The sequence below is a fragment of the Xenopus laevis genome, chromosome 3L (genome assembly GCF_017654675.1).
Source record: "Xenopus laevis strain J_2021 chromosome 3L, Xenopus_laevis_v10.1, whole genome shotgun sequence".
Lineage (NCBI taxonomy): Eukaryota > Metazoa > Chordata > Amphibia > Anura > Pipidae > Xenopus > Xenopus laevis.
In genome coordinates, this window is record NC_054375.1 from 98907773 (window position 1) to 98933410 (window position 25638).

The 25638-nt window shown below is 40.5% G+C and overlaps 1 protein-coding gene across 1 annotated transcript; it reads left to right on the forward strand.

Moving 5' to 3' along the window:
* Window positions 1-1255: 1255 nt before the first annotated feature.
* On the forward strand, window positions 1256-12715 carry LOC108711310 (tyrosine-protein phosphatase non-receptor type 9). Its single transcript, XM_018252924.2, has 13 exons — window positions 1256-1513; window positions 1757-1900; window positions 2195-2284; window positions 2799-2935; window positions 4239-4344; window positions 4656-4766; window positions 5044-5366; window positions 5473-5563; window positions 7034-7103; window positions 8031-8109; window positions 9329-9479; window positions 9692-9899; window positions 10113-12715. The coding sequence occupies exons 1-13, from the start codon at window positions 1481-1483 to the stop codon at window positions 10277-10279; spliced, it is 1710 nt and encodes a 569-aa protein (XP_018108413.1). The 5' UTR covers window positions 1256-1480; the 3' UTR covers window positions 10280-12715.
* The last annotated feature ends 12923 nt before the right edge of the window (window positions 12716-25638 follow it).

The following is a 25638-nucleotide window of genomic DNA, read 5'->3' on the forward strand; positions in this document are numbered from 1 at the left end:
AGGCCAAATTTCAGCAATTTCCCATTTCTCGAAAATACAATGGGCCTCAAGACCTCTGGTCAAAAGGTTCTTTCAGGGACTGAGAAGACTTCGACCTAAAGTTAGATCACAAGTTCCCCCATGGGACTTGAATTTGGTTCTTGACTGCCTCACAAAAGAACCATTCGAGCCTATTGAACAAGCATCGATAAAAAATATGACCCTAAAAACTTGTTTTTTACTTGCAATAACATCAGCAAGAAGAGTCAGCGAACTCCATGCCCTCTCTATTTCTCAAGGGAAAATTAATATTCTAGAAGACAGAATAATACTGCAAACATCCGACAAATTTTTACCCAAGGTAGTTTCAGAATTCCATACTTCACAGGATATTATATTACCTTCGCTATACCAAAATCCACAGACAGAACAAGAAAATATATGGCATACTCTAGACGTCAGAAGATGTCTCTTAGCCTACCTGGACAAAGTGAAAGAAATAAGAAAATCAGATTCCTTATTGATCCTTACCAATGGCACCAAGACGGGAATGAGACCATCCAAATCAACAATTGCGAACTGGATAAAACAGTGCATTTATCTAGCTTACAGCCTCAAGTCCAGTACAGTACCTAAATCTATTAAAGCACACTCTACAAGGGCTATGGCAGCATCCTGGGCATTCCAAGCCGGGACATCATCAGAAGATATCTGCAAAGCAGCCACTTGGTCCTCTATGCATACTTTTGTAAAAGACTATAAATTTGATGTATTTGTCAACAAAAATACTTACTTTGGTACAGCAGTATTGCAGTCTGCTATATCTAATAAATAAACACCCTCCCTAAACTATGTGTGGAAAACTTTTGTACATCCCATAGTTGCCCACTGCCATGTGAAAGGAACAGGAAAACAGAAAATCAAATCATACTTACAGAGATTTTCTTTTCCTGGACTGGAACATGGCAGTGGGCATAGCTTCCCACCCTATTGGGGGAGACTCCAGTAGATCAAAGATGGCGGCGGGGGCGGAAGCAAAACTTTTTATTAGGTAATTCCTGCCAATCTGCACAGCAGGGGGGATTAACCCATAGTTGCCCACTGCCATGTTCCAGTCCAGGAAAAGAAAATCTCTGTAAGTATGATTTGATTTTCTGTTTTATGAGGTGTCCCTTTTAACCATAGTGCAATAATTATGCATGCCACCAGAGGGTGCTTGTGACTCTCTTTTACAGTCTTACAGTCTGCTTCTTTTCCTTTTTCTGTCTGTGTTTTCACGTCTGTTTCCTTCTCCCCCACCCCACAGATATATTATCCCCTAAATGAGGCCCCAAACAATTTTGGATTTTTTTTTTTAAGATCTGTTATACTCCGCCTTGTGTGACTTCCTCTGTGCTGAATCGGGGCACTGCAGACAAAAAAAAAAGACGATTAAGTAAAACATAGGCCTTGCAGGATCCTCTGTCTGGCCTGGGAACTGTGGAAGAGGAAGGAAGCAAGCATGGCAGGGACTCTGACACAGGAGGAGGAGCAGGTAACGTAGTCCTTGTGTGCGTGTCTGTTTATTCCTACATATAGTGAGATGGAGAGTACCTTATAGTGCTTCTGTGCCATACATTTATTTCAATAAGACTTTGTGTGTATGTATAAAATGTTCTCATTTCCCCTGTTTCTTTTTCATGATCCTAAGGTCCCGCTTTCCTTCCCAGTTCCCAAAGGCTGATTGTTGTTTTACTGCATGTCTATTGATACAACATATGTTTTTGCTTCCTCTTAGGCTACTAACCGGTTCTTGCAGGAGATGAATTCATGGACTACATGCCACTCTGTGTCGCCTCTTTCGTGGGACATTGCTGTTAAATTTCTGATGGCACGAAAGTTTGATGTTGTGCGAGCAATTGAACTTTTCCACTCTTACAGAGTAAGCGACGTGTACAGATTAAAATTTTACACTAATTGTTGTTATCTTTCTCTGTCCATCGTTCAGGCTTATAATAGGACAATTGTCATTGGGCATGGCTAGATTATATTAAAATGATTATGTCAACAGTCATACCAAAGAAATCTAGGGGACTCTTAAGCAGACTGGGGCTTGTCTATATATTTCTCAACATTATATATATCTCTTATTATACATTCTTGTTATTAAAAGGCAGACTTCTGTCTGTCTGGATATCTGTCTCTGGATAACATGCATGTTATGTTTATATTCCAGGAGACCCGGCAGAGAGAAGGCATAGTGCGACTGAATCCTTTACAAGAGCCCCTTCTATCTGAGTTGCTGAGCGGCAAGTTCACTGTGCTGGTGAGTGGTCGGGGGTAGAAGCTTGGGCTGTTCTTGTCAAAGTTAATAAAATAACCAATTGTTAAAACATCAGGAATAATGTACCCCCACTGTAAATCTAATCTCCTCATATATTACAACAGGTGGTATAATATGCAATATATAGTGAGTCATATGACACCATTTACATCGGATTTTAACTGAAGACATCATTAAGCAAAATGTATTATAATATTATTTACAGGATATTCATGCTTCTTGTGTTTTGTAATAACGAATAAATCTTAGGCACAGGATGAGAGAAAGTGAGAACAGAGCATACGATTGCTCATATATAGTTTACAGATGAACTAGTGGACAAGGTAGTTCAATGCATGTAGCAGGAAGCATTCGTCAAATCTAATCTACACAGGGGATTAACTGTTTTCACTACATACTGGGAGGGCAGGGGTCATGGATTATGGAGTCCAGGAATAATAAGATTTAGGAACAGGTCAAAGTGCATGTGACAGGTCATCCCCTTCTTTTTTGCCAGAGTGTCAGAGCCCCAACTGGAGCTTCCATTGCAATCTTCACTGCTAAACTACACCATCCAGCCCGCAGAAACAGCAGACAGGCACAGCACACTGTGCTTCAAGCTCTCTTCTACCTGCTGGACAGGGCTGTAGAGAGGTGAGAGCCTACAAACTTGAATGTGGGGTTTTGGGGTTAAGTGCATATGCAAGGTCAGTACCAGAACAAGATGGAGCTGTGTCCTGTTAGAAGGAGAGAAAAATACATATATAAGGAATGTTCAACCTGCAGCACACAAGCTGCTGTTTCACTGCAACTTCATTTGCACTTTTTCCTCTGATGCTGGGATCCCAGGGCAGATGCCTAAAATCGGTCTATTTGTGTCAGTGGCTGGATTAAAGAAAGGAAGATTAAAAAATTTATATATTCTTTATGTTTTGAACAAAATGGAATGATAAGCTATTTCTGCTGTTTTGCAAATGTTGCAGGAAGTTGTACAAGTGAGAAGTGATGTAGCAGGAAAAAGAACTATATTATTTGTGAATTAGAGTGATAGAGCTACAAGATAGCAGAGAGCTGTGGTTATAGTGGGCTAGGAGGTTGTGGATAATATACCGATATTACACATATGTGTCCAGCTAGCTGAAGTAGCTATACAGTCAAACTAACATAGAAGCAAGCGTTGATACTGATGCATTGGACAGATAATCTTCAAGACCACCGAGCTTGCTAGTATACGTGAAGATTATTGGGGTTATTTACTTATCTCATTATTTTATTTAAAAAAAAACACAGCCAAACTCCTATTTCATTTTATTCATTAATAAAAAAAAAACTCAAAATAATCAGATCTGGAAAAAACCCGATAAAATCAAGCAAAAACCCAAATAATCAGATTTTTTTCCTGAATCACTATATTTGTTTCGGGTTTTTGCCCGAAAACAGCCAACCTAAGCACTTATCTTCAAATTGGGACAGATGCCTCTCCTATTGACTTATACAGGACCTCAAAAGGTCTGAGAATCTGAGATGGCAGATTTTCAGATTCTGGCTGTGTGCAGCATCATTTACCTTTACCAGACAGTAAATACAGTGATCACTTTGCATATTCTGCATGCACTCTGTTTTTTTTTTTTTTGCATGTATGTTGCATAGCAAAATTATCAAAGGGAAACCCTAAAAGGTAAAATCTACAGCATAATGGATATAAAATTAAGCATTTTAACCATTTTCTTTGCCAAGCACATGCCCTAACTGCAGTGAGTCAGGTAGCTCAGAGAACATATGGTATTTTGATAGGAGAAGAATGCGTGAACAATGCTTGTTTAAAGGGCAATGAAGGGGAGACGTCTGCTTTCTGCCACTGCAGAATATCCTGTTCCTTCATTCTGAAAATCACAAATATTAGAAAGTATTAATAATACTATTTAAAAAAAAAGCAAATGTTTCATTTTCCCTACAGTGTCGACACACAGAGAAATGGCCTGGTTTTTGTCTATGACATGGGTGGAAGTCAGTATAGCAACTTTGAGCTGGAATTAAGCAAGAAAATCTTGAGTCTGCTGAGAGTGAGTATTTTGTACACATCCAATTCTCTGCAGAACACAGCTACGATTGCCACCTGGCCAGTATTTTACCGGCCTGGCCGTTAAAAATTAATGTTATTAATAGGGAAAAAAGATAAATATATAGGAAGGCGGGTATTTTTTTTCAGAAAAGGTGGCGACCCTAAACACAGCACTTTCCAAATCAGATAGATCCCCGCCATGCATTGCACATTCTTCGTTCCCTACATCTCAGGTTTTGCTTCTTCCTAATGAGTGTCTACATAGCATGCCTCTTCAACTGTGTGTGAGAAATAGCTTTGCTTCATTGGTAGGGTGCATTCCCTGCTCGTCTGAAGAAGGTCCTTATTGTGTCCCCTCCGGTCTGGTTCCGGGTCCCATATTCTGTCATCAGCCTCCTACTCAAGGAAAAGCTGAGAGAGAGGGTAAGAGTTTTCAATATAACATATAAAGCCAGATTTCAGTTAGTTACTTTGTAAGTGCAGAAAATATTTTTTTTGTCCTTCAGACCACTATTACTAATGCTTGTCTTTTCTCTTTATAAGAATTCTCACACTCTGCTCCTTTCTCTGTAATAGGTACAACTGTCTATTCTTCTACTCATCAGTCTATTAAATGTACAATTTTCTGTCATTCATTTCCTCTAGGTATGTTGTCTTTCTGTTATTTCTTCAGCTCACAGCAGTCTCTCTATTCTCTCAGGTACACATGGTGAGTGCAAGCGAGCTTCTGGAGCACTTGCCTCCACAGTGTCTTCCAGAGTCTTTGGGGGGTCTTCTTCCTTGGGACCCTGGCTCCTGGAACTGCCTCCTTCTTCCAGGGCGAGCTGGCAAGCCAGATCCTTTGGATGAGTTGGTACTGGTACTAGGAGGCAGCCTATGTGGAAGTGTACATAGACCTGGAGCCAGGGGGATGACTCTAGCACAGCTGAAGGAGTATGTTGGCAGAGTTGGGAGGCGTGGAATATATGAGGAATATGAGGAAATGAGAAATAAGCAGCCTGAAGGGACATTCACTGTGTCATTGTAAGTCAAAAGAAACATTAGATGTGGTCATGTCTGTGAGAAAGAGCCATGGAGCTGAAACATTGAATATCTGAATTATTTCTTTCCTTTTCATCCTCTCTTTTAGGGCTCCTGTGAATCGTGATCGGAATCGTTATGGGGATGTCTTATGCTTGGACCAAACCCGTGTAAAACTGAAACGTCTGAATTGGCAAGAGGTGAGAAGTTCTGTTTATCTAAAAATGTACAATACATTAACTAACTATGTCCCAACTATGTGATATTGTATATAGACTCCTGCTAAAGAGCAGCATACGTTTTAAAACTTGCACCAAAAGGACAAATTCATTTCACGCATTTGATAGCAACCCAATAATGTATTATCAATAACAATCCAAAATTATTTGTACATAATTAGTGTACTTTTTCAGCATCATTAAATTAGAAAAATATAACAAGGGTAAAAAATAGAGCAATAATCAATTTAAAATAAAAAATGCCACTTGGGCACTTAATTATAGGCATAAGGAAAATTCTGAAGTGTAGTGTACCTTATAAAGGAATTACACATCACTCAACTGAACAACAATCACAAAAATATGCAAATTAACATGGCAAGACACACCAATTTACATGTAATACTCATTTGTGGGTAAAATTATGGGGCAGATTCATTAAGGGTCGAATTTCGAAGTTAAAAATACTTCGAAATTCGACCCTCGAATTGAAATCCTTCGACTTCGAATATCGAAGTCGAAGGATTTAGCGTTAATCCTGCGATCGATCGAAGGATTTTTCGTTCGATCGAACGATTAAATCCTTCGAATCGAACGATTCGAAGGATTTTAATCCAACGATCGAAGGAAAATCCTTCGATCAAAAAATCACAGGCAAGCCTATGGGGACCTTCCCCATAGGCTAACATTGACTTCGGTAGGTTTTACCTGCCGAAGTAAAGGGTCGAAGTTTTTTTTAAAGGGGAAGTACTTCGACTATCGAATGGTCGAATAGTCGAACGATTTTTCGTTCGATTCGTTCGATTTCGTTCGAATTCGAACGAATTTAACCAATTCGATGGTCGAAGTACCAAAAAAATACTTCGAAATTCGAATTTTTTTCATTCGAATCCTTCACTCGAGCTTCATGAATCGGCCCCTATGTGTAAACCATACAAAATGAATGCAAATTTGCCCAGAGTGATATTTTTTGGTCTTGTTCCAAAGCTCAGCTTCTCAAAATGAATTGAAGTCAATAGGTGTTTTTTGAGGTGATTTTTTACAAATCACACAAATGTTTGAAAACCTTTGGAAAGAATTCCTTAATGATTTTAATATCTAAAATAATTAAATTGTAATTTAAACTTGAATAGGCGTGATGCAAGGCCCCCCCCCAAAGAAATATCAACTATATGCTGGAGTGCATGTGTCTATCATTTCAAGAGCCAAAACACACTTTTATTTATTTTTCCCAAATACCAACTTTTTCAAGTTCTGTGACTTTGATAATTGACCAGTGTTGGAGTTGCCACATACAAAGCACAGCTGTAAAAAGTGGATCTACATAAATAAAAGGATACTCACAAGTAACTACAGGTCTAGCATATACAGTAGTAAGTGATAAAAAGTGAATATCTTGCCATTAAGACATAAGAGGGAATGTCATTAAGTTTTCTTTTTAACTCTTTCTAGCGTTCTGATTACATAAATGCCAGCTTCATGGATGGATATCTTCAGAAGAATATGTATATTGGGACCCAGGGTAAGCAACAAATGCAGTTTGCTAGGCTCAAAAACTCACACATTGCTATGTTTTCCAGCAGAATTCCAAACATATAGTGGGACACTGCAAAACTACATGTACCACAACCTGTGTGAAATTTACCATTATAGATGCACATTTTGCACTGTAAATTGTGTGCTTGTTGCAGTACTGTTTTTTAGCCAGTTTGTGTGCAAATGACATCACTTCCATTTGGGGCAAAATCACACGTTGTATGTTTCACTTCTCTCCACTTGCATTTTGTAAGCAGATAGAAATTATATAATATGTAATTGATTTGTACTGCTATCAGGTGTGGTGACCATTAAGTGACATCTGAAAGGAAATGCTTATAATATATAGAATTGCATCATAATAGAGGAAAACATCTTCCCTGGTCCAGTTACTGATAAAGAAATGTAAACGGTTTTCTAGTTGTTGGGGTCACTGTTTATTTTGTTTTTAAACATTGTAATTGTTAATAGTGATTTATCACTTCACTTTTTATTCATCTTCCAATCAGAGCTGTATTTTGGTCCGGTGCCTCCCTAGTCACCTGACCTTTTCACGCCCATCTGCACATGTGCAGTAATGTCAGCCAATACGACATCACAACACACAGTGGCATCACAACGAACTGTGATGTCACTTCCGCTCACTTAGTTACGGGTACCCCCTACCCCGTCCCCAACCCCTTGTCATTCAAACCACTGCATAGTTGCTATGGTAAATGGGACATTCCACAATGTAGTACTGCAACCCAGAATTACACAGAACACCAACATATCATCATCTGTATTTAGAACTAAAGCAACACGGTTCAGGTCCAGGGTATTGTTACACTTAATACCTCATGTACAATGGCTATTTTTATCCAATCTCAGTAGGACTCATGCCACATGCACACTTTTTTCCCTTTTATTTGAGGTCCTCTTGAGAAAACATTTTCAGATTTTTGGCAGATGATCTGGGAGCAGAATGTATTGGTAATTGTCATGACAACAAGGTAAGCAAGCTTGGCAAAAAGTATGAGCAAAATGAGGTTTGTTACCATATTTGTCCTGTCATTCTTTCTCCTATGGCACCCTGTTTATTTTTTCGTCATTATGTAACTTTTATTTTTAATTAGAGACACAAAGGTGCAAATTCACTTATGGACAAACCGCCAAACGCTAGCATTAATTCGCTAGCGTAGCTCATTTTCGTTAATTTGCCGATTCGCTAACGGACGCTGGCGTAAATTCGCTAGTGTTACTTCAGACCCTTACGCCTGGCGAATTTGCGCAACGGACGTAACTACGCAAATTCACTGACGTGCAAATTTTTATGAACGCTACCTTTTACACCAGACTTTCTTCGCCACCTCAGACCAGGCGAACTGCAATAGAGTAGATAGGTATTGTTTCAAAAAAAGTTAAACATTTTTCTAAGACCCAAAAAACGCTGGCGTTTTTTTTTTTTTATGGCTGATAGGCTGAAAAAGATCGAAAAATTTTTTGGGGCTACCCTCCTTCCCCCCTACATTTCCTAACTCATGGCACCTTATCTATACAGTGGGCACATGTGTAACTTCAATTTGGTGCCGTATGCAAATTAAGCATCACTAGCGTAACTTCGCTTTGCTTGGCGAATTAACGCTAGCGCAACTTCGCAACCTTACACTTCCCCTGAGCGCAACTTCAGATTTTAGTGAATTTGATTAGCGCTGGCGAAAATACGCCTGGCGAAGTGCGGCGAAGCGAACACTGGCGCAACTTCGTATTTTAGTGAATTTGCCCCAAAGACTTATCTAGGAATACAAATAGGAGTAACTGTAAGAGCCAGAATATCCCAAACTAGACGTGAATACTAAAGATGTATTGTTAAGTAAAATGTGCTCCCATAATGTTTATTACCATGTAAAAGATGATAAGGAGAGATTTTGAAACTTGGATTATTGTACACGACTTTATTTAATGCATTCTATTTAAATATATATGTACAGTAAAACATATAATACATGTATATGTGATAATTCTGATATAAATGTGATTATATACCATGTGATCTGAAATAACTCAATAAAAACCAAATGTTATAAAAAGATGAAAAGGAGAAAAAAAGGACAGGGATGTTAAGTGCACAGCTAGAGAAGATAGAGAAATACACAATCATCATCTAATTCTTCTATACCCTATTTTTCTTCCAATCCTCCTGATCCCCATCTATAACCACACTTTTTCAAGGGTTGAGGAAGGTGGCCATAGAAAGTGTGGCCAATACTGGCCTCTGTCCTCTGGGTCCATGTCAACATATGGAGCTGTTACTGTGACCAACAAAGCCACTGAGAATCACCAGCACTACAGAAAGAGTACCCTGGAACTGAGCACTCGCCAGGTGAAAAACTAAGTTGGCCCTGAGTGTCATTGTCTACTACAATGAAATAATTTTGGTGTTCTTCCATTATACCTTCTGCTTATTCTCATATGTATTCTACATATGCTTTTCTCCCCCTGTCTTATTGTTGTTTTCTCATCTACCTGTTTCATGCCCCTTTCCATCTGTCCTTGTGCTGATTTCCATGACAATTTTTGTTTTCTTTTTACAAGGGCAAGGACAAAAGGCTGATTAGCCACTTACAGTTCCTTAGCTGGCCAGATTTTGGGGTCCCCAGTTCTGCAGCTGCTCTAATTAACTTTAGAGGTGCTGTGAAGAAGGAGCAGCAAAGACTGGTTCAAGAGTTGGGAACCCAATGGCGAGGCCCACCTGAAGGACCGCCCTTTGTGGTGCACTGCAGTGCAGGCATTGGCAGGACAGGTACTATACCAAAGTGACAAGCTCTGGTCACGTTTAATAGTAAGTAAAGTGGAGCCAGAGATCGGGCAGATGAAGTGGACATGATCTAAGATGGCATGTGAGACTGGGAACAGACAGATACATATAAATAGGGAAAACAAAATGAAGTGATAGAAAGGTGATAGCAAAATGAAAGCATAAAACCAATACTAATATCTGTTTTTATCATGTTAGGCACTTTCTGTACCCTGGATATCTGCCTATCCCAGCTGGATAATGTGGGTACTGTCAACATTCAGGAGACCGTGCAAAGAATGCGCCGACAGAGAGCATTTAGCATCCAAACTCCAGAGCAATACTACTTCTGCTACACATCTGTCCTGGAGTACTCTACCAGCTGACAAAGCCCGGACCATTGAAATCTTTTGCATTGAAGGACCAGTAAACCACAGCTGGGTGTTGCAGTATTTTAAAGGGTACTGTCATAAAAGTACAGTATTAAGATGATGGTAACCCAAATTCCAAGAGGTTGATAGCTACGATATACTGCAGTAAATGTTTATATGTATATGAATCCCCTATACACCCAGCACCCAACAAGTAACATGTTACATTCAGTCGCACTTTAAATACCAAAAGAAACAAAACCATTTGTCATACTGAATACACTCAATAAATCCAAATGTTGTATTGCACACCTAAAACATTATACCAATGCCACACAGAAATGGCAATCTGTGGTCAGCAACACACAAGAGCAAGCACTATGCAACTGCTCTACACAAATGTGTCTCTGACATTCTCATACACAGCTTTTAAACAAAAGAGTTATGTAACCATACATTACAGACAACCATCCCAAGGTAAAAAATACAGGTGATATACAAACCAGACAAGTAATAAGCACACACACAGAGAAAAGCAGCAATCATCCAGCTCAGACATAATGAGCTGTTATAAATAGAAAGTGGCTACCACCACATCAGCTATAGACACGTAAATCAATAAACTATACCATTGTTATATAATCTGTTTATTTACATATTTATATGTTTTCTTCAGCTCACCTAATTTTCACACAGCTGGACAATGCATATGACCCAGGCCCAAACAAGTACAGATGGATCAGGCTTAAATGAAGCAACAGGCACAAACAACTACCTTCTTTCTAATTTGAAATAAATGGGATGCTGTATGCACAGTGTTCACAAAATATAGAGAAGCCCATTCCATCTGTATGATTTTAATCTTATCAGCACTTTATCTAGTACACAACTGCATAAAATAATAGCTATTAGGTATTAATAGACTGTGCCAAAATTGTTTTATACAATGATAAACCAAGCTCTTTTATTATATATTCCATTTAGATTATAACCTGGGTCATTTATTATCTATTTCTAAATATACAGAGCAAAGTGGAATGATTAAGAAACCAGTAGGAGTGAAAATGAAAGAGAAATAAAAGAATGTGTCAGTGAAACTTAAACTGGCCAATTTGCTGCAAATGGCCTCCTTCTTCTTAGTATCCTACATTCCTTCTTGTCATGCTACATGTATATAAATGTACAGACATATTCTTATCTGTAAAAATGTTATATAATTCTATATAAATGTAAGCCATTTGGCATTATTTTAACTGGGAAGGGCCTGAACAGGAAAAATCTTCTTGAACTTTTTGCCGCAGATCAAAATGGATGGAATGGGCTTCAACACATTAAAGAGAATTGAAACAAAATACATGATGGGTAATGTTATAAAATGCTGTTAATACACAGTTTGCCCAGGCAGATTTCACATTCACCACCTTTATTGCACAGTTTAATAATGACTTATCTTATTGCTACCGTTATGTTGTCTGTGAGCAGAGATAGGTGCTGTTATACTACAATTAGTGCCCCGCTCAGTATCTTTTGTCAGGTACATGTGCAGATCACAGAAGAGAGAGTTACCCCTATCTGCTCCATCATCAGATTTATTTGCAAGTGTCCATCACTGGGTTGAGATGTATTTTTTTTTTTTACAAACTTTTTTCTTATAAATAGAAACTTAAGGGCCACCCCGTAAAGCGAATGCCCTGGCCTGGACAGAGGCTAGAAATACAGCCCTGCATATATTTACCCTTTACAGTTATTTATAAATTGTGAATGACAGCTTGGCTATTATTATTCTGATTTGCTTTGTGCATTAGCTCCAAATTCCAAGCTTAGAATGCGGAATTTTTATTAATAGACATCCACATTTTTTAGCCAGCAATTGCTTCTGTGTATGGGAAGATGTGTGCTTCACTTTTGCAATAATTTAGTATTGGTTGCTGTTTAAGAATGACATTTTGTTAACCGGCATGCAGCTACATTTACCCAGCAGCCCAAGCATCTGCAGTCTTCTCTAGACCACTAGGAGCTGAAATAGCTGGGACTGCTAGATAAACCTGCTCTGTATGTGATAGGGGCTGTGGAAGATGATAAGTCGGGGGGAATGTGTAAAAAAATGGGTCCTGCACTAAAAATTATATATAACATGTCTGGGTGTTATAACTGGGACGCCAGGTCCCCCATAACTGCAGTGGGATGGAAATGGCGCAAAATGACTCCAACCAACCCTTTTGGACATGTGTATTAGAGCCCTTTTTTGTGTGCAGCTCCGTTTGAAACACAAGTTTGTGCATACTTAAACATACATTAATTGATTCTGTTTTAATCTGCCTGATTGTACTCACTGCAATTTTAAAAACATGCTGCCTTGTTTCGCTTACACAAGAGTTCTTGAATGCTCAGAACAAGCCCCATTCCCCTGACTCCTGATACTTTTATGAATACATGTTTAGCAGATCTTTATATTTTGTCTGTATGTATTTGTTCAACATTTTTCTATTTTATTACTTTTTTAACATAAAAAACAAATAGGTGCAGGTTAAAAATGTTCATTAAATATTATATAAAACACACAATGTTTACTATTACTTTTATCAAGCCCAACAATACACATAAGAGACACGCTCATTGAAAAGGAATGTGTGGGCATATAACCCATCACACTAGCCTGCTAAACCCTGCAAACCAAATGTAGGCACCATATAATTTGTACAGGTTGAGAGGGGTATGTCACTGCAGAAGCCTGCACAAATTCTAGACTATAAATAAAAATAAATATATAAAATAAAAGTTTGTATAGCTATCACTGTTTCCCTGCAGATAAAGATATACATTTATAAATGCCCACAAGATTTGTAATTTTATTTATCCAGAATAATTTCTAGTTATCACTTCTAGACCAACAAGTCAGTGGTGGTTGGCTTGTCTGCTTGCCGCGTGGAGTGTGTCTCATAACTCTGTAGCTTTCATCTCAAACAGCAGCGTTGCTGAAATTGCCCTCTGACCTCGTTCTCGAAAATTCTGCTTTCTGAGCATGTTGTTATGGGGCTCATGCAGGACCTTTCTTTTCTGTACATTTCCACCAGAATGACATGCTGCTCTCCAAATGTGCCCCGTTCAACTACCTCCATAATATAGACTTTTGGCCCTTAAAGGAAAACTATACCCCCAAAATGAATACTTGAGAAACAGATAGTTTAAATCAAATTAAGTGGCATATTATAGAATCTTATCAAACAAATATATACTGTATTTAGGTAAATATTGTCCTTTTACATCTCTTGCCTTGAACTACCATTTACTGATGGTCTGTGTGCTGCCTCAGAGATCACCTGACCAGAAATACTACAACTGTAACAGGAAGAAGTGAGGAAGCAAAAGACAGAACTCTGTATGTTAATTGGCTCATGTGACCTAACAAGCATAGTTTGTTTGGTATGTTTGTATGCACCATGAATCCTACAATCCCAGGGGGTGGCCCTTATTATTTAAAATGTCAGTTATTTATTCATTTATTACCCAATGGCACATAGTACTAAAAAAGTATATTATAATGAAAATGGTTTATTTACATGAAGCAGGGTTTTTACAAATGAGCTGTTTTATGCAATATCTTTTTATACAGCCCTACATTGTTTGGGGGGTATAGTTTTTCTTTAACCATTAAAGTTCTCAACCCCAGCAGAACTTTTTATCAACGTATGTTGTGCCAGTGTAAACCTGCATTCTGCATTGCATGAACTTTAAAATATATATATATATGTTCTGATTGCAGATGTCAATGTTACTGATTATGTGTTAGAGGGAAAATGGCTGCCTTGTGAAAGCTGCTATTTGTTTTCAGGAAAATGTGATGGCGCTGGCAAATGGAGGGGGTATATGCAATACACATGATGTGACTTAGATGGGGAAGATATGCCCAACTTATATACATGGTAGGAAAATGTAGGCTTTACATGTCCTATAAATTCCAGACAGGTCATGCATTAAAGAAGTACAAGTGCCTGATTATATAGTTTAATAACCTTCCACTCATATTTGGAAATATGAGTATTCAGTTAGTCATACTGAATCTTCGTCATAGGAACAACAGGACAACTAATGAAGTTTGCCTAACATTTCCATCCATATCTCTAGATTCGATCTTGATGTGTTACATTTGTATCACTTCTTCATGTAGCACCAAAAATCTTTAATGGATCGCTTCCTATTCGTATCAGTGGAAAGTGCTGTAGGTTAAGTATGATCTGAAGATTGTACAATTTAGAATTTTAGGCTAATAGAACTAGCTGTGTGGTCTTCATACTGATGACAATAGGAAGCAATTGATGCAAATAGATAATATTTAGAGTTAGAGTTCCTAATGCCATTGGGCAGTTAAAGTCTCCACCTAGTATCAGTGTCCCTTCAGTAAAAAGGGTAAGTGTTTGTAGAATTGTGGATAGGTGGGTAGCTTGGTCTATACTCGGGAGATACAGTTTGGCAAATGTATACTTTTTCCCAGCAATTACTCCCTTGACAAAGACAAAACGGCCTTGGGGATCTGCTTTTTTGTCTGATAACAGGCCACTGTGCTGACCTTTTATATATTGTGTATATTTAGTAATTTCTAACTCATAAATGATTCATTTAACATTAATTGATGAATTCCTAACAACCAGCTAAAACACCAATAAGGATGATAAAGTGCCACCAATTGTGATTAATTCACAATTGAATTAATTAAAGTTTAATATATAAAAAAAAAAAATTGTTTCTTAAGTTTTACCCTATTTAATGCTAATTTATTGAGGTTAAGCACTAGCACTTTGTGGGATGAATTATTAAGGGGGGAATCTATAGATACTGGATCACGAGACCACATGGTTTAAGTGAAATCAAATCACACAGTGATAATATATTACTTTTTGTATTTTCTCTGATTAAGAAGACGGGGATACTTTCTTTCTTTTCTCCTATACAAAAATTTAAGTGGTATGTGGTAAGAGACATAGTGGGAAAGAGGTCCCTGCCCTGTAGAGCTTACAGTCTAAGTGGATGGGAGGCTAACATCCAGGTACAAATTGGAGATGAAAAAGTGCACAAGGTAAGGCATAGTCAGTAGGGTCAGGACTAGGCTAATGTTCTAGTGCTCCAAAAGGTAGGCGCTTTTCTCAGAACCTTATTTTAATAGCAATGCCAAATAAATTTAATTAGACCTAGGATCTAACCAACATACTAGGCTGAGACACATATTGTAATATCTGGTCCTGGCATTCATGTACATTAGAAACACCAGGAACACATGGGCACACAGTTGCCACCAAGCTCTACATTTATAAATAGGTATGGCGTGATGTGGTTGGAGTGGCGTGTGCAAGGGGTGGCTAACATTTATAAATGGTGTTCAGTTCCTCTTTATAGTATCGATTACCATTTTCCGAGCCCTATTTATTATATCAGAATAATGTGAATTATCTAAAAGTGTGGTTAATTGAGTTGATTTTAGACTACTCTTTTAATCTACCAGGTAGATAATTTATCTTTTGGGCACTCTTTACCTAAAATATATGGAACTTTGTAGTCCAGACCTCATCACTAGTCATGAGTGAATCTGTCCTGTTTCGCTTAAAAAATAGATATACTGCGAAAAACATTTGCAAAGTGGCAAAAACTTTGCGAAACTCATTGAAGTCAATTGCGTCAAAAATTTTTAAGCACAAAAATGTTCAAGTTAATTGGCTCTTTTCTTATAGTAACTTTTTGTCTCGGCAACATTTAAGTCTCTGCAACTTTTTTGTTGCAGCAAATTTTTGCCGCAGTCCAGTTTGCGGTTAATCCATGGTTGGTGAAAAAATTTGCTCATCGTTTCTATTTCATCTGATTCTTTATTGGAAGATAGCTTCACATATATCTGAACAATTTAGCTCATGCCCAACTCATACCTGTTACTGCATATTGTTGTGTGTACCTTCAAATCACCAAACCAGGCCAGCTACTATTTTAACCAAAGCCCAACCTAAAACCTTCTCTCATACAGCCTGTGACATCACAGATGAAGAAAATACTCCTTAATTTAAGATGCTCATACCTACCTAGAGGTTAGACAGTTTAGTAAATTTCTATATTTCTGCCTATTGGATCACAGTCTGTCAAAAAACTTTGTTCAGCTCAAATAATCAGATCTAAGCTATTTTGGCCATCAGTATGAATGGCAGAATCACACAATATTCAACAGTTTGGCTTCTGTGTTGTTTGTTTGGATAACTGTAAATCGGAATTTCTATGGCCATACTTTAAGATCATAGGACAATCACATGGAAAAATGGAAGAAGAAGAATTAAGGCAGGAAGTAGAAATGGTGAAAGTGGATTGTAGCATAATGGAACATGGAAAATAAAGTGACCCCTACTTTGCTCAAGTGCGCTGAGCAGGCGGGGGGGGGCACTGCAGTTGTTGCAAAAGCAGTAATCTAAATGAAACACATTTCGGGTTAAAAACAACATTTTTTAAAAAAAAAGTAATCAAAACTACAGAACATTTGTGGGCTCAAAATCCAGCATAATTAATTCTGCCTACATAGAGAAGTGTGTTTCCTAAACAGACAGTGGGTTGAAGTGTTTCTATTTTTCTTGCTGCAGTTAAAGGAAAATTAAACCCTAAAAAGGAATAAGGCTAAAAATGCCATATTTTATTTACTGAACTTGTTGCACCAACCTAAAGTTTCAGCTTCTCAATAGCAGCAATGATCCAGGACTTCAAATTTATCACAGGGGGCCACCATTTTGGAAAGTGTCTGCAACACTCATATGCTAAGTGGGCTCTGAGCAGCTGTTGAGAAGCTAAGCTTTGGGGCTGTTGCAAATGATCAAGCAGAAAAGGTTAACCTGTAATATAAGATAATGCTACAGGGGTGATGATTAAATTCTGATTCTAATTGTACTGGTTTCTAAGCTGCCATGTAGTAATTATCTGTATTAATTACTAATCAGCCTTATATTGTGACATTTATATTCTATGTGTAAAGTATATTTTGAGTTGGTCAGTAAGTTCAGTAACTGACAGCAGTACAGAGCATGTGCAGTGAATCTGTAGAAAAGAAGATGGGGAGGTACTGGGTCATATTTGGAGGCACAGGTGTTTACTGCTAAGACTGTGAATGCCTTGGGTTGGTACAGAAGCCCAAAACCAGCCCAAGGCAGTTCTGGATTATTACTGAAATGTCCTGTCTTTCTCTTTGATCTCCTGCACTGAACAGCCAAAAAAAAAGATACAAAGTTTCTAAAACTCAATTGGCTTTTGGCAGAGAGCTTAGAATTTGTGGCAGGTCCTTAAGATACTTTTGTTACAATTTAAGATAAGCAAAATAAACTATTATAACAATTTAAGATAAGCAAGTCTCATGGGGAAACTGACTTGCATCTTAAAGGGCAATTCACCTTCATTAGCAAAACTGTAATAAATGAAAAAAAAAACACAGAAATGTGTTCAAGCTTCATAACCTGCCAAATTTTGTGTAATGAACCTGGTAAGTAGGAGGTGTGATCACACAACAAATGGGCATGGGCAAAAACTATAACCGCCTCTTTTTATTTCCAAAATGTTTGGAGGTATGGAACTGGGCATTGATGCATGTCCAACATCCTTTGGCTAATGTACTTTTGCATTTTGATGAAACATTGGATGAAAGATTTGAAATAGAAGTTAGAGTCCTCAGTGGGTCGGGTACCCGCGGGAACCCACAAAAACCTGCGGTACCCTGCAGGTAGAGGGTAGCAGTTCCGGGGTTTGAGTATAGATGCGGGTTGGCGGTTCTGCGGGTCGTGGGTCGGCCGAGGGTCTTCTCAATAGCAATTTTTACTCCTTTTTTTCTGATCACGCCTACTTGATGATGCCACTTCTGGTTTACAATGACAACACTTCCTGATTCTTGATGGTCAGCGGTTTGTGGGTAGCGAATAAGGTACTTGCAGGTCGGGTAGCGGGTCCCATCGGGTAAGAATGTGGGTTGCGGGTCCGGGTTGCGGATTGCAGGATGCGGGTATGGGTTCCAAAATATGGACCTGCGCAGGACTCTAATAGAAGTAAGCAAGAAAAAAAGTGTAAAGTTCTTAAGAAACATTCTGAACATAAGAGTGGATATCAGATGTTTGCCGAGTGAGAGAAGACTTACAGGGTTTAGGTAAGTTAAATAACAAAGGGTTAAACAAGTAAATGCAGCAGAGCAGAGGCATGAGAAGCTTGTGTTAGTCCGGGCAAAGCAGGGGGAGGGCTCATGGATTACGCTGTGGAGGGATGAGGCAGACTGTCCATTCAGGAGGGAGAGGAGTCTTGAGAGCAGAGAACAGAGCAGGAGAGGTAATTATTCTGGTAGACGGACGACTTCATGGATGGAGGGGTGATGCAGCCCTGCGATTTACAGCAAAGTGTACGGAAAGTATTTTAGGACATCATCAGGAGAACACATGCTCCTGCAAGCACTCTCCTAACGAAGAAGTATGCAGACTCGTCTCTTAAAGGAGAAGGAAACCCCCTGGGCGCAAAACCCCTCCCCTGTGTTGTCCCCCCTCCCTCCTCCCCCTGGCCTACCTGTCCCCCTGGGCAAATGCCTCTAACTTGTTACTCACCCCTCTGCGCAGGTCCTGTCCACGGAGTTCACAGTCGCCATCTTCTCCCACGCGCGTCTTCTTCCTGCTCTGACCGGCGTCTTTTGGCGCATGCGCAGTAGGAACAGTTACCGGTATGGCTCTACTGCGCATACGCTGAATGTCACAAAGTTTTCCGATTTCACTCCGTGACATTCAGCGCATGCGCAGTAGAGCCATACCAGTAACTGTTCCTACTGCGCATGCGTCCAGGGGCGATCCTGGCCCCTCCGCCGCCTGAGGCAGCAGCAGTTGCTGCTGCCCCCCCTCCCCCGGAAATTCGCTCTTAAAGAACCAGGAGCAGCAATTTTGCTGCCCCTGGTACCTAGTGGGGTGCTGCTGCCTGAGGCGACAGCCTCAACTCGCCTCATTGGCGAAGCACCCCTGCATGCGTCAGAAGACGCCGGTCAGAGCAGGAAGAAGACGCGTGTGGGAGAAGATGGCGACTGTGAACTCTGTGGACAGGGAGGGGTTTTGCGCCAAGGGGGTTTCCTTCTCCTTTAATATACTCAGTTACCCGAAGAAACTGCACTGTTGCAATCTCCTCCCTCGTCGCTCATTCCTCAGCCCTCCCTCCTCGCTCCTCAGACCTTCCTCCTCAGCTCTCATTACAAAAGCGCTCTCTCCTCAGCTTTCAGCTCCCACTCCTCAGCTATCAGCCTGGTTTTCGAGATGAGGTCCGAGCAAGCCTGGACTGGGAATCAAAATAGGCCCTGCCATTGCAAGTACACAGAGGCCCAAACAGCCCCCTAGCAACCCAAAACAGCCTCCTACCAGCCCACTATATGGTACCTTTCTATGGAACAATACAGCAGCCCCTCTGGCTTTTGCCAGAACCCACAGATTGCCAGTCCTGGCCTGGGTCCGAGCACTTAATAAGAGACGAGTCTGCATACTTCTTCTTTACGAAAGCTCATGCAGGAGCGTGTGTTCTCCTGGTGATGTCCTAAAATGTCCACTTTAACATAGAACAAATCTGCTATTTGCCCGAATGGACAGATTGACAGCCTGAGCCTGAACAGCAGCAGAGCTAATGGGATGTGTCCTACAAGGGGGCGGGAGGCTGAGCGACATGACGGAGCTATGTCTCTATTTGGCAAAAGGCGGGCTTGAGTTTTAATGTGTCCTCCACGGCTCCACCCCTCTTAGGCTTCTATGGTACACACCCACTCTCTTTTCTGTAGGGGGCTGGCCTAGAACTAGGAGTCTTGGAAAAGACTGGGGGGGGGGTGTGTGTGTGTATCTATCCTAACATAGAGTCTGTGGCTTGGTGTGGCCGTATATTTATTTCTGGAAGGTATGTGTCTCTTGTTTATCCTAAGGGGAGCCGTTCTTTGTTTAGACTGGGGCGGTGGGGTCGGAGTAAGGCCAGTGGGTCACATCGGTTGCTTGTCTTTTCTCAGAGGGGCAGGCGGTGTGTTATAAGTGCAGCCGTATGTACAGGGTGTCCGGATACAGATTCCCCGTGGCACCGTTCTCCAAGATGAGCCTAAACACCTGCTGTTGGACTAGAATTATCTGAGCCACGCGAGAGTTTACTGCTTAATATCTGTGTGTGACGAGATCCCTGCCCTAGGGGAATCCATGGTGGCCATGTGGCTCCCTGTCCAGAAATGCCTGCTGATATGTTGCCATGTCTATAGAGGCGATCATCTCCAGAGCGGCCGATGTCTGGATGTTGTAGGGCTCACACTGGGACACATATTATGCGGGCGAGCCGACTGGGCTATTGTTGTCAGCTGACAAACGGCCAATGACTGGCGTGTCCTCTTTATGTGGGGGAGAATTATGGACCCCCGTGTTCTTACAATGACCGTAGGGTTTTCATGGGAGGGCGGAATAACGTGGTTCCATAGTGCTGGGCTATTGGGACCTACTGGCATAGATAGAAGGCGGCAGGGTTATCGTTCACCCTTAAATCATTTGCGCCTTTAACTTTTTCACCCCTGAAAATAACGTGAGCCCTATTTGTGGGGAAATGTGAGGAGCTGAGCTGTTGAGGAGATTAACAGGAGTACAGACATGGGGTTTAGGGGTGGTGCTTCATTGCAGTTAGGTGACCGTATTGTCTGGGAGGCAGCAGAAAACAGCCATGAACAACCGCGCGAGAGGAAAGCTGCTCCTAAATAGTGTGTGTGAGACTGCACAGTTTCATGTCTGCTGGTTCATGTACTACTATTTCATCGCCTTCTGGGTCCATGACATAACCTGGCTGTTCTCACTTACACTACTATTACTACTCTCTCCCATCCGAACGCGTTTAGTAATTCCGAGAGAATACGTGCCTTAGCTTTATCCCTTTAGGCTCCGCCCTATCTAGACATTATTGGCTGTCTCCTGTACCTAGGCATGCTCTACTTTCATTGGCCCAAGTGACTGTAGCACCCCCATACGCTGGCACTAGGCATCTCCTCCTTGTTCTCTTCCGTGATAGGCGTGGCTTAACACCAGAGGCTGAGCGTGCTTTCCCTGGTCATAGGAACCGGAAGCTGTTAGCAGTCAGTGGTTGGCTAGTTGTGTTGTACCCGGAAGTGCTGGCCAATAAGCTTCACTGTATGGGCTGGCATCACTCATGGGGTGGAGCTGATGGCAAGGAGGCTGCTCTTCTTATACTCCTCCCCAGAACTGTAGTTTCGGCTACGTTTATGATGCTTTGAATCAGGCCCGATGAACTGGCAATCTGCCCATTCGGGCAGCTCTGTTTTATGTTAAAGTGAGACGCTTGGTCCTGCCAGTCCAGTCCCTTGTTGTAAATGTCCCTTCTGTGAACTGCTCTTTTGTTGTAAATCTCAGGGCTGCCTCATCCCTCCTCCTCCATCCGAAATGAAGCTCCCCGCCTACCTGAATAATTACTTCTCTGTTCTGCTCGGTACTCCGCTCCACCCCTCTCCTTCAATGGACCGTTTGCCTCATCCATAAGTACTTCCCCCTGCTTTGCCCGGACTAACACAAGCTTTCTCATGCCTCTGCTCTGCTGCATTTACTTATTCAATCTTTATTCAACCCTGCAAGTCTTCTCTCACTCAGACAACATTTGATATCCGCTCTTAAAGGAACAGTACAGTGTGAAAATAAAAACTGGGTAAATAGGCTGTGCAAAATAAAACATGTTTCTAATATAGTTAGCCAAAAATGTAATATATAAAGGCTGAAGTGAACAAATGTCTAATAAAACAGCCAGAATCCAACTTCCTGCTTTTCAGCTCTATAACTCTGAGTAAAGGTGGCCATACATGGAAAGATCCGCTCGTTTGGCGATGTCGCCAAACGAGCGGATCTCCCTCCGATATGCCCACCTTGAGGTGGGCAATATCGGGCAGATCCGATCGTGGGCCCTAGGGCCCAACGATCGGATCCTAGCATTCGGCAAACGGGCGGTCGGATCGCGGGACCGCATCAACGAACAGATGTGGCCGCGATCCAACGGGATTTTTAAACCCATCCGATCGAGATCTGGCCGACTTTCGGCCAGATCTCGATCGGGGAAGCCCGTCGGGGGCCCCCATACACGGGCCAATAAGCTGCCGACACAGTCTGTCGGCAGCTTTTATCGGCCCGTGTATGGCCAGCTTTAGTCAGCGACTTGAAGGGGGGGCCACATGGTACATTTCTGTTCAGTGAGTTTGTAATTGATCCTCCGCATTCAGCTCAGATTCAAAAGCAACAGAAATGACCCATATGGCCCCCCCTCAAGTCTCTGATTGGTTACTGCCTGGTAGCCAGGGTAACCAGTGTAAACCAAGAGAGCTGAAAAGCAGGAAGTAGTGTTCTGACTGACATGTTATAAATGAAATCACTCCAGCCTTTATACATTACATTTTTGGCTAACTAACTAATATTAGAAACACTTTTTATTTTGCACAGCCTCTCTATTTACCCAGTTTTTATTTTTACACTGAACAATTCCTTTAAAGGAAAAATAGATTAGATTAGTAACCAATCAGAGACTTGAGGGGGGGGGGGCACATGGGTTATAACTGTTGCTTTTGAATCTGAGCTAAATGCTGAGGCCTGAGGATCAATTCCAACTCACTGAACAGTTATGTCCCATGCCCCCCTATAGTCGCTGACTGACTTACTGAGTTACAAAGCTGCAAAGAAGGAAGTTGTGTTCTGTTATGTTAGACATCCAGTCACTCCAGCCTTTATAGATTACATTTTTGGCTAACTATATTAGAAACATTTTTTATTTTGCACAGTTTTTACCCAGTTTTTATTTTTACACTGTTCTTTTAAGCTGGCCATAGACGTGAAGTCACACAAAAATTTGTTGCATGTGATTTTCGGACCGTATATGGATTGTCCCTACATTTTGTGTACCCTGGCAATCAGTCGTTAAGTCTGTCAGACAAGTTAAAAGATTTCTGTTGGCTAAAAATAATATCCCTGCATGTACTGCCTATCTGACGATATCAATGGGAGACTCACTAGTATTTTGTTCAGAATGTTTCATAAAGCACTATACACTTTTTCCTACTTAAATCTATTTCAAGTGAGCACATTTCCATTCAATGTTTTATCAAAATTCAAAAGTACATTACCCAAATGATGTTGGACATGCATCATTGCCCAGTTCTAGAGACGAGGAAGGGGATAGAAAAGCTAATGAGAGGAAGATCTTAATTAACTGTTTTCAAAAATAATCTTACTGGCGTGTCTGGGGTAAATGGCTATGTCTGTTTACTGCAGTGATTTTTGGCTGTTGACATGTCTGGGGTTAATGCTGATTACTCATTTTCTAAGGTGATTATTGGCATTTCAAGGGTTAATGACTATTACCCATTTTCTGATAATATATTGTTGTATTAACCTAATATATTTGTGGCAATATATAATAGAGTACAAAATAGTGATAAGTGACGTTTCAGGTTACTGAAAAATTCACAAAACCCTTTTGTCGCAAATATTTTTTGTCACACAACATTTTTGTAGTAAATTACATTAGAGTCTATAAGTCTGTTTGTGGCACCTAGTTTCCTCTTTGGGGCTACCAATAAATATTTTCCCTTCATTTCAAGTTGACTGTTTGACTGTGTTGACCAAATCTGTCGCAAAAGAGCGACATGGTAAATTTTTGATGGGGGTTTGCAGAACATGGAAGTTCACATCGAATCTATACATGGTTAAATTTAGATGTGGGCTGCTTCACTTTTTTTGCCAGGGCTGCTTTCTACTCCCAGTCCGGCCCTACTTTGAATACAGCTAGTTTAAATGCTCCGTGTGTAGGTACATTTAATATAAATATGGTGTATAAATAGGTGAGAAAAATACACGAGCCTTCCTATACATTGTCTTTTTCCTATTTATTAACATTGGCATTAAACATTTTTATCAGCTAGGCCAGAATACTGGGCAGGTGGCAACTCTGTGTATAAAAACAACGTGTACTGTGGGACTACAGTGGTTGAAACCCTAAGGGGCAGATGTATCAAGGGTCGAATTTAGAGAGGTTAAATCCCTCGAAATTCGACTGGGGAATAGAATAGGCAATTTGGGCGAAGTTACACGCTGGCGAATAGTCGAATGGGCGAATATTCGCCGGGCGAATCGTCGCACGATCGAATATTCGATCAAAGGATTTTCATTCGATCTAATGCCTTTTTATTCGACCAAAAACGTAGAAAACAAGCCTATGGGACTCTCCCATAGGCTTTTAAAGCAATTCGGTAGGTTTTAGGTGGCGAAGTAGGCAGTCGAAGTATTTTTAAAAGAGACAGTACTTCGACTATCGAATGGGCGAATAGTCGCAGCGTTTTTTCGCTCAATCTATTCGAATCATTCTACTCAGGCAAATTTACGCCAACTCCATAGTCGAGGAGCACAAAAAAACGACTCGAAATTCGAGTATTTTTCCCTCTATTCCTTCACTCGAACTTAGTGAATGGGCCCCTGAGTGTGGCTATTCATTGATTTAGAAGCATTTTTGTAATCTGACATCAAGTTTTGCATTTGACAAGTACAAGAGATACAGATAAAATGATACAGCTTTCTAACTGAACATATCACTTTGGACCATTGGCACCTGGTAGCAATGCTTCATCTCAGGCTATAAATATTTTATTAATTTGCTTTTTATAATATAACAACTCTTACTCATGAATAGAATACTGAAACATTGTAAGTGCTGCCGTGCCATCCTAAGGGCCTGATGACTTTGGGGTGTTGCAATAATGAAGGAAAATTCCATGCTACAGTGTAAAAAACTGGGTTCAATACATTCAAGATTAATTCTAAGTGTTAAAAAGACAAGAGTAAGGTTAAGTGCCCCATATTACTTGCAACAATCCAAACTCAAAAATAAGTAAAGTTAGATGCATTTAATGGGTTAGCCCCTGTTTCTTCACACCAGTTCAAACATTTCTCCCACATGGTAAAGTATCTTTGTATGGTACTAGGTTTTCTTGCGTCATAAAAGTTGAAATAGATCCGGCTGAGAGCCCAGACAAAGTCAGGTTTAAACTTTCAAAAGCCAGGCCATCCTTGCCCTATTGTTTAGATATGGATGGACCACCTTGCCGAGTCAGCAGATCTCCTCACCTTGGGAGCCTGAAAGGGACATCTCTGGATAGCACCACAATCTGTGCAAACCATGGCCTCCTTGGTCACCAAGGGGCTACAAGCACCACTTCTGCATGAGCCTTCTTGATTTTTTTCAGGACCCTCGGGATCAAAGGAATAGGGGGAAACGCATACTGTATGCTCTGTGAACGTTCCATTGGATAGAAAAAGCACCACTATTTATGCATCCTGATCTGCTGTCCA